Source organism: Haematobia irritans, chromosome 3, assembly GCF_050003625.1.
Source record: "Haematobia irritans isolate KBUSLIRL chromosome 3, ASM5000362v1, whole genome shotgun sequence".
NCBI lineage: Eukaryota > Metazoa > Arthropoda > Insecta > Diptera > Muscidae > Haematobia > Haematobia irritans.
The window spans coordinates 81,155,116-81,170,358 of record NC_134399.1 but is presented as its reverse complement, the minus strand read 5'-3'; the positions used below and the strand labels follow the sequence as shown (position 1 = coordinate 81,170,358).

At 31.8% G+C, this 15,243-nt stretch overlaps 2 protein-coding genes and 1 long non-coding RNA gene across 3 annotated transcripts; 2 read left to right on the top strand and 1 right to left on the bottom strand.

Moving 5' to 3' along the window:
- The first annotated feature begins 200 nt into the window (after positions 1-200).
- Positions 201-1,752, top strand: Lst8 (MTOR associated protein, LST8). Its single transcript, XM_075298746.1, has 2 exons — positions 201-420; positions 479-1,752. The coding sequence occupies exons 1-2, from the start codon at positions 304-306 to the stop codon at positions 1,307-1,309; spliced, it is 948 nt and encodes a 315-aa protein (XP_075154861.1). The 5' UTR covers positions 201-303; the 3' UTR covers positions 1,310-1,752.
- Positions 1,753-2,311: 559 nt separating this feature from the next.
- Positions 2,312-12,050, bottom strand: Gga (ADP-ribosylation factor-binding protein Gga). The gene is made up of 6 exons (XM_075298745.1): positions 11,902-12,050; positions 10,791-10,954; positions 8,101-8,731; positions 7,394-7,955; positions 6,854-7,322; positions 2,312-2,759 (listed from the first exon to the last, which is right to left on the bottom strand). The coding sequence occupies exons 1-6, from the start codon at positions 11,945-11,947 to the stop codon at positions 2,550-2,552; spliced, it is 2,082 nt and encodes a 693-aa protein (XP_075154860.1). The 5' UTR covers positions 11,948-12,050; the 3' UTR covers positions 2,312-2,549.
- Positions 12,051-14,107: 2,057 nt separating this feature from the next.
- LOC142230548 (uncharacterized) lies at positions 14,108-15,243 on the top strand. The gene is made up of 2 exons (XR_012720730.1): positions 14,108-14,618; positions 14,684-15,243. It is a non-coding gene; the product is annotated as an uncharacterized LOC142230548 (long non-coding RNA).

Here is a 15,243-nt window from a genome sequence, read left to right as displayed (position 1 = left end):
TCTTCGCCAGCTATTAACAGCCATAAACATATGATTTTGACATCTTAAAATGTTGTCGAAATAAAAAAAATTGTAATCATATGGGCCAATGATTTAACCTTCTTGTTCAGCCATGGTAATAACCACAATAATGATACCATGCAACTTTAATTTCTTTACGGGTGGTGTGTAAATGTCAACATTTGATAAATGTCAATCAAAGCAAAATAAAACAAAACAATTCCACAATTCAGGATTTCTTATAGTAGAAGCATGAAAATTTGAGTATTTTAAAGAATTTTGATAAGTCTAATCATCAAAGTTATGGAAACAACAGGTGACCAGTTAATTTTGGCCACTGGTGGTTATGATCACACTATTAAATTGTGGCAAGCTCACACGGGCAATTGCATTCGAACATTGCGTTTTGTGGAGACATCAGTAAGACTACAGGAGTACATTAATCATGAATTATTTGTCAATATTCAGTTTTTTACAGCAAGTTAATGCCTTGGATAGAACACCAGATAAAACACGTTTAGCTGCTTGCGGCTATCAATGCATACGTCTCTATGATTTGGAGACCAGTTCCAATGTGCCGGTCATAAATTTCGAAAGCGTGCAAAAAAATGTCACACGCTTAGGCTTTCAGGAAGATGGCAATTGGATGTTCACTGCCGGCGAAGATCATCGTGTTCGCATTTGGGATATGTTGTCGGCTTCACCACATTGTTCTCGTGTATTTGACTGTCAGGCTCCAGTCAATGCTGCTTGCCTTCATCCCAATCAGGTTGAAATTGCTATGGGAGCACAGAATGGTGGTGTCTATTTATGGGATGTTAAATCTGAAGTCCATGACCAACTAATACCTGAAGTAGATGCCTCCATACAGGATGTGGCTATTTCACCAGATGGTCAATTTATGGCTGCAGTCAATAACAAGGGCAACTGCTATATATGGACTTTAAGTTGCTCGCCAAATCAAAAACTCACCACCTTACATCCCAAATTGAAAATAGCAGCTCATAAACGTTATGTTTTGCGATGCAAGTTCTCTCCAGATTCACGTCTTTTAGTAACTACCTCAGGTGATGGTACAGCCCGGGTGTGGAAAACTGACGATTTTAGCATGTGGCGAGAATTGTCCATAGAAAACTATTGGGTATGGGATACAGCGTTCAGTGCTGATTCCAAATATCTATTTACAGCATCTAGTGACGCCATTGCCCGTTTGTGGAAACTAGAAACGAAAAATCCCGAACGCAAATATACCGGCCATACAAAAGCCATAACGGCTCTATCATTTAAGGATGAAATTGTATCCGAATAACATCAAGCATTAACTCGGAAAGAATTAGCGGCATCGAAGGGTTATGTAACGTTGGCAAAGCCTTGGTTTTGTGCCAATGTTTGTCGTAAGCTGTCAATGTAATTTGTCGAAAAATGGTAAATCAAGCATGAAGCTAAAGTCGTTTGTATTTTGGCCAAAGGAATTCCAACGAAATACATGCATGAGTTTGTTGTAACTACCAACCACTCAAACATCAACTACTTACATATATATTTTTTGATTTTTTTATAAATATTTTGTCTTGTACTGAGTAATTTTTTCTATGCATTACCTACAACCATAAATGTACTATTTAATTAAGATGTGCTTTTTTATAAGTCAATACATAAGAATGTATAAAATAATAAAAAAAAAAACAATTATTATAAAAAATATAAATAAACAATTACACCAAAAAAATATAACTTCCTAAAAGAGAAGAACTAATCTATACAATTAATAGAAAATACTAAAACACTAATCTTGTAAAAACAAACCACAGCGCCTCTAGTGTAGAATAGTTGCGAAACTCAACACCAATTCGCTTTAACAGCCATTGTGATTCGGCGTTTATAGCTTTCTCCTTAAGATTAAACAAAGCACCGCAACGGCTCTAGTGGAGAATAGTTTCGAAACTCAACCAGCCCCAATTCACTCCTTTCTGTTTCGCTGCTTTTGCCTTGGACAAGGAAAAACTCCCTGTGTCCAGTCCGTTATGTAGGATCGATTGCAGTGAGGTCGGTTTCGTTGATGATGTCAGCAACCCTTAAGTTCACCTTAATTTCGCTGCACCTTCAATGCGGCCTATTATAGTGAAAGCCATTTTTTCGCCACTTCAGATTTCAATAACTGCTACTTTTTGGAAATACTATTGTCCACTAGAGGATCTGATATTATTTATTTATAGCCCAAAATAACTATATACTCCAATTTTGAAGAATATTTGTTTGTTCGTTTTATCACTATTATCCATATGGCAAACGAATTTACATACTCACAAGGTTTGTGTATTATTTTTATAGCTTATAGTTTAGGAACAACTCGCGACCAATTCTTTATTACAATTAATAAATATACATAAATAATTTAAATTAATGAAATGAAAAAATAATCGAATGCGTTAGCAGCAACCAGTAGCTCCAAATAATTTTTAACAGTCAGTTCAAAATTAAAGAATGTTCAACGGTGTTTAAGCTCAGCATAATACACCCACTCTCCTTAGTGTTAACAATATTGGATGCTAAACATATGGAATGTCTTTGGCAATAATTGACTCTTTCACGGGATCCGGATCGTCACCAAGCTTATAGCCAACAATACAGGTTATATCCACAGGCTTTCCTGTGGTATTCATAAGCAATAATACTTGATTGATAGGTTCGGAAGGTCGAAAAGGCTTTCTGGGCTTCATTTTTGTATCAGTTGGTGGCAGCAGTCGCACTTTACAAGGCTGTAACGAAAATCACAAAAAAATTAGAATTCAAACACGTATAGAAGTAACAAAAATGAGGATATTTGGGTACACGGAGAGCTTACAGGCACGGTTGCCACAGTTGGTTGAATTATACCAAAAATGGCAGATTTTTTTCTGTTCGGTAAATTGGTAGAGGTACAACTAAGAGGTACATCACAAATTTCCTATAGAAATAAAATTTTGACAAAATTTTCTATAGAAATAAAATTTTGACAAAATTTCCTGTAGAAATAAAATTTTGACAACATTTTCTATAGAAATAAAATTTTGACAAAATTTTCTATAGAAATAAAATATTGACAAAATTTTTTATATTAAAAATTTTTGAAAAAAATTTCTATAGAAATAAAATTTTGACAAGTTTTTCTATAGAAATAAAACTTTGACAAATTTTTCTATAGAAATAAAACTTTGACAAAATTTTCTATAGAAATAAAATTTTGACAAAATCTATAGAAATAAACATTTCACAAAATTTTCTATAGAAATAAAATTTTGACAAAATTTTCTATAGAAATAAAATTTTGACAAATTTTCTATAGAAATAAAATTTTGACAAAATTTTCTATAGAAATAAAATTTTGACAAAATTTTCTATAGAAATAAAATTTTGACAAAATTTTCTAGAAATAAAATTTTGACAAAATTTTCTATAGAAATAAAATTTTGACAAAATTTTCTATAGAAATAAAATTTTGACAAAATTTTCTATAGAAATAAAATTTTGACAAAATTTTCTATAGAATAAAATTTTGACAAAATTTTCTATAGAAATAAAATTTTAACAAAATTTTCTATAGAAATAAAATTTTGACAAAATTTTCTATAGAAATAAAATTTTGACAAAATTTTCTATAGAAATAAAATTTTGACAACATTTTCTATAGAAATAAAATTTTGACAAAATTTTCTATAGAAATAAAATATTGACAAAATTTTTTATATTAAAAATTTTTGAAAAAAATTTCTATAGAAATAAAATTTTGACAAATTTTTCTATAGAAATAAAACTTTGACAAATTTTTCTATAGAAATAAAACTTTGACAAAATTTTCTATAGAAATAAAATTTTGACAAAATCTATAGAAATAAACATTTCACAAAATTTTCTATAGAAATAAAATTTTGACAAAATTTTCTATAGAAATAAAATTTTGACAAATTTTCTATAGAAATTTTGACAAAATTTTCTATAGAAATAAAATTTTGACAAAATATTCTATAGAAATAAAATTTTGACTAAATTTTCTATAGAAATAAAATTTTTGACAAAATTTCCTATGGAAATAAAATTTTGACAAAATTTCCTATGGAAATAAAATTTTGACAAAATTTTCTATAGAAATAAAATTTTGACAGAATTTTCTATAGAAATAAAATTTTGACGAAATTTTCTATAGAAATAAAATTTTGACAAAATTTTCTTTAGAAATAAAATTTTGACAAAATTTTCTATAGAAATAAAATGTTGACAAAATTTTCTATAGAAATAAAATTTTGACAGAATTTTCTATAGAAATAAAATTTTGACGAAATTTTCTATAGAAATAAAATTTTGACAAAATTTTATTTAGAAATAAAATTTTGACAAAATTTTCTATAGAAATAAAATGTTGACAAAATTTTCTATAGAAATAAAATTTTGACAAAATTTTCTATAGAAATAATATTTTGACAAAATTTTTTATATAAATAAAATTTTCACAAAATTTTCTATAGAAATAAAATGTTGACAGAATTTTCTATAGAAATAAAATTTTGACAAAATTTTCTATAGAAATAAAATTTTGACAGAATTTTCTATAGAAATAAAATGTTGACAAAATTATCTATAGAAATAAAATTTTGACAACATTTTCTGTAGAAATATAATGTTGACAAATTCTATAGAAACAAAATTTTGACAAGATACGATTTTTGTTGTTTGGTAGTTTTTTGGTAAAATTGACTTAAAATTTTGGAAGATTATTTTTGGATCGAGTGGCAACCGTGCTTACAGGTATTAGAACGACAAACGAACATCATTACACAAAAAATATCTCCAAAATCTTTTTTAAATTAAAAATTTAGTCCAATGTGAACTGCCTAGACCGACCTCCCGATTTGTCTTCTTGGGCTTCTAGATACCCCAATATATATCCGATTTTTCCGAAATCGGGTATTTTAGGGCCACAAATAGCTGCGCCGAATATTCATGTCTTGGTATAGCCCTCATATAGACCGATCTCTAGATTTGGTTTCTTGGGTTACTAGAAACCGCAAGTGTTTCATTCGATATTCCCGAAATTTGATATCTTGATGTAGGACCACAAAAAGCTACGACCAGAGGATTTAAGAAGAAACTATTATATTTGATTTATGGTGGGGGTATTTAAGATTCGATACGATACCATATACTTGTTATACCCTTCACCACTACTGTGGTATAGGGTATAATAAGTTTGTGCATTTGCATGTAACGCCAAGAAATAGTGGTCATAGACCCATCTTTTAGTATACCGATCGGCTTAGAATTAAATTCTGAGTTGATTTAGCGATGTCCGTCTGTCCGTCTGTCTGTTGATGTATTTTTGTGTGCAAAGTGCAGCTCGCAGTTTTAGTCCGATTGTGCTAAAATTTGGTATAGGGTCCTGTTTCGGCTCAAAGACGATCCCTATTGATTTTGGAAAAAATCGGTTCAGATTTCGATATAGCTGCCATATATATTTTTCACCGATCTGGTCATAATTGGCGTGTGTATCAACCGATCTTCCTCAAATTCCGTACATCCGAATATTTTATGGGTCTCGAAAAACTTTCAAAATATCAGCCAAATCGGTTCAGATTTAGATATATCTCCCATATATAGCTTTCGCCCGATTTACACTCATTTGCCCACAGAGGCCAATTTTTAACTCCGATTTAGTTGAAATTTTGCACAGGGAGTAGAATTAGCATTGTAACTATGCGTGCCAAATTTGGTTGAAATCGGTTCAGATTTGGATATATCTCCCATATATAGCTTTCGCCCGATTTACACTCATATGACCACAGAGGCCAATTTTTAACTCCGATTTAGTTGAAATTTTGCACAGGGAGTAGAATTAGCATTGTAACTATGCGTGCCAAATTTGATTGAAATCGGTTCAGATTTGGATATATCTCCCATATATATGTTTTTCTGGTTCAGATTTAGATATATCTCCCATATATAGCTTTCGCCCGATTTACACTCATTTGCCCACAGAGGCCAATTTTTAACTCCGATTTAGTTGAAATTTTGCACAGGGAGTAGAATTAGCATTGTAACTATGCGTGCCAAATTTGGTTGAAATCGGTTCAGATTTGGATATATCTCCCATATATAGCTTTCGCCCGATTTACACTCATATGACCACAGAGGCCAATTTTTAACTCCGATTTAGTTGAAATTTTGCACAGGGAGTAGAATTAGCATTGTAACTATGCGTGCCAAATTTGATTGAAATCGGTTCAGATTTGGATATATCTCCCATATATATGTTTTTCTGATTTCGACAAAAATGGTCAAAATACCAACATTTTCCTTGTAAAATCGCCACTGCTTAGTCCAAAAGTTGTAAAAATGACTCTAAGTTTCCTAAACTTCTAATACATATATATCGAGCGATAAATCATAAATAAACTTTTGCGAAGTTTCCTTAAAATTGCTTCAGATTTAAATGTTTCACATATTTTTTTACTAATATTGTGTTCCACCCTAGTGCATTAGCCGACTTAAATTTTGAGTCTATAGATTTGTAGAAGTCTATCAAATTCTGTCCAGATCGAGTGATATTTAAATGTATGTATTTGGGACAAACCTTTATATGTAGCCCCCAACACATTTGACGGATGTGATATGGTATCGAAAATTTAGATCTACAAAGTCGTGCAGGGTATAATATAGTCGGCCCCGCCCGACTTTAGACTTTCCTTACTTTAAATGTGTTTGTTATTTCTTTGTTTTTTTTTTGGTATTCATATCTTTATAGTTCCTTTTATCAATGGAGCGCGTTCAAGTCGGTGTTGCACATAATGAATACGAGAAGGTACTTTGTTGCAATAATTACCTTTTTAACGCTGGCCTCAAATTGGAAATCTTTTATCACCATTTTTGACTTATTCGTAACAGAACAAACAATCACAGAAACATGGGGTATTGGTCGATCCGTTGTAAAATTCAAAGAGACTTGTATGTCTTCATCATCCATCAGCATTCGTTGTCCTTCGGCCAAGGGTGTTAGCTCATCCAAGTCGATTGTTATTTCGGCAAGAGGTTTATGTATGGTTATTGGATTCTTACACTCCTCTGCTGATATTGGTTTCGCACTTTCCGGTTCATTGACCTTATCAGTCGTATTATCAATATTATCCATCAAAGGGACATCTAGTGAAGGTTCGACATCACTGGTTAAAATAGATATTCCATCATCATGATTTTCCTTGTTAATGGCATTTATTTTCCCATTAGTGTTTGTATTCAAGACTGTTTGTTTCTTATCTTTGGCTAAGTCATTAAGTGTAATTTTTTCAGGCTCCCTATAAATAAATAGGAGTAATAGAAAATACCGTTGAATCTATTGAGTCTAATTTAGATAAATTCATAGTACTTTTTAAATGTTGTCTGTCGTTTTTCATTTTGCAAACTTTGTTTAAATATTTCCTCACTTAGTTTATCAATTTCCCGTAACTCCTTAAAACCTTGCTTAGATGTTTCACATGTAACATTATTTGCCGATAGCGCATCTTCGGTTGAAGGGTTACTAGTCTCATTGCCGAATACATTTATTGGTTCCAATAATTCAAAATCACTTAATAGATCTGTAGGATATTTAGTCTGCTCGGTTGTGGATGTACTTTCAATGCTACCAAAAATTTCCGAAAGTTCATCTAATGTAGAAGGCTTTGGATCTTTTACGCTTGTTTGGGTTTCACAGCTGGAAGTTGTGGGATTTAATTGACCTTCAAAGAGATCGGATAATACATCGCTGCTAGACGTCGTTGTAGACTTTGACGTCTGTGGCATGGCTAAGGTCACATTGGAATTTTTGTTTTTATGTTTATCCGAATCTTTTAGGCTTAATGCTTCTGTTTCCAAATTGGTATCAATTTCAAAATTTCTATATCTTTGCAATATCATCACCAGAAGATCCTTTGTTACTAATATATCCTCTAAAAAAATCATATATATGGATTAATACAAAAAATTAATGTATAACCTTATCCATAAATGATTAAAATAAATTTGAATATCTAATTTATGTTGATTACAAAATCTATTTTAATCTCTATGAATATTATTATTGATTGAACTAACTTAGAAAATCCGGCTCAGAGTCTCCCAAATAATCGGGCCATCTGGCCATTTGTTCATTGTGTATTTTACAAGTGTTATACAAATCTTGCATGGTAACTCTACTATCTTCTCCAGGTATATCAGTTCCATAGGAATCCAACATTTGTTCTAAAAGCTCCATGGTACTTTCTATTTTCTTTAGTTCTGATTTTAAATGGCATATGAATGCTGTTCGTCTGGCCTCCTCATTGAAACGATGTTGTATCAAGAGATTAACCTTTTTGTAGTTCTCTTCACCACCTTGTTTCAAGAGTTTAGCAACCAATAAATCATCTTTGCCCAAAATACTAGAACGTTGTTCTCGAACATTATCATTTCCCATCGCAGAATTTACCGTGATCGAAGATGGAGGACCATGTTCAACGTTAACTCTCCCCTTAAGACTATCGTATGCTTCTTGGATTTTCGTTTTATCCGGATATTCAGCGGTCCACAACATAAGACATTCCATAATACGTTTTTTCGTCTCAGTTGGAGCCGGTGTGCCATCGTGTTTATCCAAAACGAGTGCAATAAGTTCATTGAGAAAAGCAAATTTGTTTGTTTTCTTTTGAAATATTTCACCACCTTTCGACATGCATTCTTCCAATATCTGAAAGATAAAATTATATAGACATGGTGAAAAATAAAAATTATAAAAAATCTCAACTTCTGAAATTTCTAAATCCCAAAGTTTCCATTTTATTAAGAAACTCAACTAACGGTCGTTCGATTATCAAATCAACATTAACTAATGATTTTCCTAAAATGGTGGAACTCAAAATTGATAATTCAATTATCGTAATGTAAAAAAGCGTATTTCGTAATAGATACAAAAACAAAATTTTGGCTTTTTTCAACTTTTAAAAAATCGCATAGTCGACAATTTTTATACCCACCAACACAGAAAGTTTGTCATTCTGTTTGTAACACATTGAAATATCGATTTCTAATAATAGAAAGTATATTTATTAATGATCAGGGAGAAATCCTAAGACAATATAACGATGTCCGACTGTATGGATGTTTGTCTGTTGTAATCACACTACACCTTTTTATTTATTTTATTTATTCATTCAGAGCATGTAATTCTAAGCCTATTTGGCCAAAACAATAATGAATCTATCGAGCTGAAATTATGCAAGGCAAGTCAGGTTGATATAGCCCCCATATAAACCGACCCTTCAATTTAGGGTCTTGAGCATCTAGACACGGCAATTTTTATCCGATTTACATGAGTTTCAAAACGTAGAGGTACTTTTGATTATATGCCGATCTCCCGTTTTTACTTCTTTGGCTCGACGTCACGGCAATTTGTATCCGCTTTGTCTGATATTCAAAATGTGGAGGTACTGCAAGTCCACAAATAGATATTCCAAATATAGTTTGTATCGTTCTATGTTTTAGTAGAGACCCCATACACACAAAAAATTTTCCAATTAAAATTTTATTTGAATTCTATTTTCAATTAAAAATGTAATTCGTTCAACAAATTTCTTAATTGAAACAAAAATCAATCAATGAATTTAATAGTATTAATTAATTTTTTAACTGATTTGTGTTATTGAAGAAATTTCAATTAAAAATTAATTGGATTCTTGGGCTTCTAGAAACCGATTATCCGATTTGCCTTAAATTGGAAAACCAGAGGTACTTTAAATCCATAAATAGGTATGCCGAAGATGATGTTTACCGGCCCAAGGTTTGGTATAGCCACATATCGACCCGATCTCCAGACATAACGTCTTGGACTTCCAGAACAATTTTAATCCGATTTGCTTTAAATAGGTTTGCTGAATATGGTGTGCATCAGTCCACGTCTTTGTATAGCCCCATTATAGACCGATCTGCCGAATTGGTTTTTGAGCTTCTAGAAATCGCCATTTTTATCGCAGCAGTCGCGCTTTTGATTATCGTAAATTTATTGGCCATTGAAATGGGGATACAAATGTCGAAAATCAATTCCAAATTTTTATGATCTTCAAATTTGGTTAGCCGACTTTTGTTATTTTTGAAAATTGACTCAAGTCCATTCTGACATAATTTCTTTCGAGTGCTCTAAAAGAAAATCAATTTTCCGACCAATCGAATTTTTGTCAAAACAAAAAATTGAAATCGATTTTTTTAATCTCAAATTCGATTTTGCCACAAATTGTTGGGTGCTCTAAATGCATTAATCATTTAGAATCGGAGCGCTAAAACCGTTTTCTCGACCAATTGATTTTTTGCTAAAACAGTGATAGCCAACTTTTTGTAATCTTCAAATTAATCTACGACTTATGATTTTTTTTTTAAATTCGATTATTTGATTCTGATTACAAGCCCTACATTGTAATACTCCAAACAATAATTTCTTTCGAGTGCTCTAAATGAAATTTTCCGACCAATCGAATTTTTGTCAAAACAAAAAATTGAAGTCGATTTTTTTAATCTCAAATTCGATTTTGCCACAAATTTTTGGGTGCTCTAAATGCATTAATCATTTAGAATCGGAGCGCTAAAACCGTTTTATCGACCAATTGATTTTTTGCTAAAACAGTGATAGCCAACTTTTTGTAATCTTCAAATTCATCTACGATTTATTATTATATATATTTTTTTTAAAATTCGATTATTTGATTCTGATTACAAGCCCTACATTGTAATACTCCAAACAAAAAATATACACTTACCCCAATGGCTCGATTAGCTACTGTGACATCACCGGACTTAATTTTTTTAATTATTAATTCGTGGGCATGATCAGTGAGGGAACCTTGATTGTGGTTCACTATCATGCAAAAAAGTTGCACCGCCATATTGTCCACTTCATCTTTGGAAGGATCGGTTGCTCTCTCTAAAAAATGAATTACATTACGTAAATAAATAAATATTTAAATATTTTAAATTAAAGATGTATTAATAATTAACTCAAATGACCAAGTTCGAGTTTAGACGCTTTTTTTGACAAATTTTATTAGAACTTGACGGGGAATGATTCGAAGCAATAATTGAAAAAAATGAATTTTTTTATAGTGTAAGCTATTTCATAGCGAGAAATTCAGAGAGAAATAGTATAACCAATGATCATACCATAGTATAACTATGTTTCATGCACTTTTACACATCGAGTCGAAAACTAGGGCTTTTTATGCTTTAGTACCTCCAAACGCTGCTTGCAATTATCAACTCATCATTGTTTTTGATCAAATGTAATTTCCCTGTAGATTTGAAAATTATTTACATGAGATTGGATTACAAAGTATCCGGGGATTCCCCTTTAAGAACCTCGTAACTCTTGCAATTTTAAGCGAATAGTTTTTGTAAGTTTTTTATGTGATTCCATCCATATTTGTTTTACGCTTTGGTACATCCGCTCGTATCCAGATCAAGGAACTCTGCGAGAAGGATTAACCATGTAGCATCTCACCGCTTCAGTCTGGCATGCTGCCTGATCTAGAGACTCTATTTTGTAATGCTGGATCTCGCGCTCTAGAAGGTGAAGATGAACCCTTACATTCCTGGGTGTTGGTTGCTTATCCAGAATATGGTTATTTGGATGGCTACTGCGATAACATGACTTGAAAAGGATGTCGAATAGAACCCCGAATACTTTGGGCAATTATCTACCTATGTGCACAAAGTCTGCTAACAAAGAAATCATTACACGATATAAATGGATTCAAATGGATTTATGGTATATGGTATATCTATATATATCTAAAATATATAGTCCTTCCTTCCCATATACCAAAAAATTAAACAGTATTATTCCTCAAATTTGTATAGTTTAATATGCCTTACCTATCATTTCCCACAAAATATTTTCATCAGTTGTAGTCGTCGTCATTATTTATAATCTTATTGCCTACAAATTTGTCAGTAACTTTCGGCCTTTTGTTGTTTGCAATCATTTGCAATGGTAAGAACGCAAAGATTGTGAAGGCAAGAGAAAAAATTCCCTCTTCAGTAAAAATAAATATAAAACTAAAGATGGCACTGATAGCAGTCCCATAGACCAAAAAACGTATTTTGGTCTGAAGTCAATTCACAACGCTGTTGTTTGTCTATTCACTGTAGATGGCGCCTTTTGTTCTGCAAACAATTCGTCACATTGTGAATTGACTTGAGACAGCTATAATTTTCTTGGCCTATGAAATAACCAAGTCATGACACAATAGGGCTGTTTTCTTTTTGCACTGGTTGCAACATTTGTATGGGCTATCCAGAACATCGTTGCACTGGTGTTCTATCCAGAACATCTCATCAGTGCAAGTAGCGCCGATGCTGCCAGATTGTATTTGGATAAAGTGACGCTTCTTCGATTCACAATAGCAATTTATTGTGACTATTTTATCGAAAAACATGAAATTCAAAGTGATACAGTGTCAGAAATAATCGCAGCAGTAAATATTTATTACTAATTGAAGCATTTCATACATTAAAAATGCAAGATTTCACTTCTTTTCTGTGATTGTTTTTAAACAGCTGATGACAGTGTTGCATATTTTTGGAGATGTCCTGGATAAACGAGTACTCTGTTTTATTTTAGTCCTTAACGGCTTAGCATATCCAGTGCTAAAAGAAAACAGCCCTAATAATACCACATTCACAATATGCTGGAAATCTTTTTTTGTAGTGATTTACAAATCGCCTTTGATTACAAAAGTGAGATTAGAAAAGCCAGACAAGGCGATTTCCGTTTCTCTTATGCGCTTTACAGACTATCAGTTATTCCGGACGACAGTGCTCGTGTCGAACATATCCCATATGTTTTGCATATTATAAGTTAAGTCCGAAGGCATAATCGATACTGCTGCATGTTTATGGGATCGATAACACATTTACCGATTATTTAGTCATCGCCGACAAGTCGCATCGATCCGACACACTGTAAGATTCTTTACAAACACCGACATTCCGTCCGGAATAACTGATAGTCTGTAAAGCGCATTAGTCGAGTGAGATTCATCGATCGAATAAAATGTTTGTTTTTTTTTTTGCATTAATATCTATAGAGGCCGTTTACCACTGTAAACAGGCTGTAAATCGCAATAATTCTGAACTAAAAGCGCAAAAATTCACATGACTTCAATATTTAATTCCTGTCAACATTTTTTGAATTGTCGGCACTTCTGAGAATCCCCACAACGTGGAAAACAGTCGTATACAATATCCAAAACTAGTCTACAAAAAAGTATCGCATGAGTGCAATTATTAGGTGCCCTTCTGGATACATTTATAAGGACGCCAGTAAGAGCATTTTAAGATAGTTGTAAAAGAATCATTGTGGTCAAGTAAAACACGATTGTTTAGATGTTTATTAATTTTATTAAAAATTTATAAATTCTCATAAATATAACATTTATACGACTATCACATCACATTTAACATATTTTAATGCATTAATAAAAGATTGATGTTGAGTTACAAGATGAAGCTACATGTTGTAGCGTCTATCAGCCAGTGCTTTTATTCCCAATGGAGGCAGCGTGTCTAGAAAAATATTTGAAAAATTATCACTTTATTCCATTTGGAAAGTCAAAAATTGTTCACCAATATACCTTTCACAATTTTAAGCGAAATAACTATGTTTTCAGCACTTCATTGTCATTTTTATTTATTTAACTCATTTTACAACCAAGCCGAAATGGCCATATACGGTTACAGGGATACTCAAAATAAGGAATTACATTAAATTTACTTAAAAAAGAAATTATAAAAATAATTAGGACTACAATCAAGGACTGCAAAAACTTGACATTATTACACCTTATTACTAAGTATTTAAATAAATTATATTTAAATAAATTATAAGAAGCTAGTTGTGCTCGGTGTTTCACAAAATATAAAATGGTTCTTGTAACAATAGTGATGGCAAAATACTATCACAGTTGGCGATTGTTGCAGTGCCACTTACGAGTCTGTGGTAGCGATGACGATGAAATGGAACTTTGAAATGCTGGCAGGGCTGTCGTCCGGAATAACTGATAATCTGTAAAGCCCATCCCAATAAACACAGGATGAGCGTTTTTCAAATGCAACAACTTTTCAGTTTGAGGGTAAATATAATTTTCAACATAAATTCAACTTGACTTGAAATAGCTCATTTTCAATACATCTTCAAATTGTTTGCGAATTACTTCCAATTTGCCAAAATGTTGACGAAATCTTTGAAAAGGTGTTGAAGATAATATGAGAAAACTTTGACAAAACACTACCCTAAAATGCAACGAAAAAACCATGTGGTTTTCAATACTTATTTGTGCAACGAAGTTCGTGGTCAATTGCAAGAAATAAAAAAAAAAATAGAAAATTTTCGACAAATAACCAAATAGTTTATAAAAATAGGTAAGTGAAAATAAAAAATGAAATAAAACTTTAAGGAAGTCACGAAATGTATATCTCTTTGCAGAAAACTGAAATTATGGATTCTACGTTCTCGAAAACATTAAAAAGCTGGCCGATGAAAAAATTGTGGATAATTAACTGGAACTGCTTCAAATAGTTTATAATAATTGGTACGTCAATATGAAAAATTAAATCAACACTTTAGAGAAGTCACTAAATTTAAATCTCTTTGCAGAAAACTAAAATCTTTGGATGCTACATTCTTGCAAACATTAAGAAGCTGACCAATGAAAAATGAGTGGCTTATCGACAAGAAAAAGTTTCCAGACAAGAAAAAGTTTCCAGAAACATTACAAGTGCAACCTATTAAAATTGTTAAAAACATCAAATTGTTGAAATCAACAACTTCTGGATGAACATGTGCATCACATCGTCAGTTTAATTCATATGCTATTATCAGTTTAAAATGGATATTTTGTGAATTCCTTCTGCTGGAAATCAATTCTAACACGCGGTCCAGTACGTTCCTGATTTCAAATTGCCCGCATGTTAATATATGTTAATGCTGTTTTATGACACCAAAAGAAGGAAATCGAATTATCAATGCAAAAGTGTTTACTAATAATGTTTAAGATATTTAAAGTTTTGTTGTTTGTTTTTTTTTTTGTTTTGTTCTTATTTGTTGATATGTTTAATAAGATTATTATTTATCAATTGGTAATGTAGTGTATTATGTAGTGTAGTGTATTATTATATATTTTATTTTGATGAAAATTAATAAATTATACAAAATTC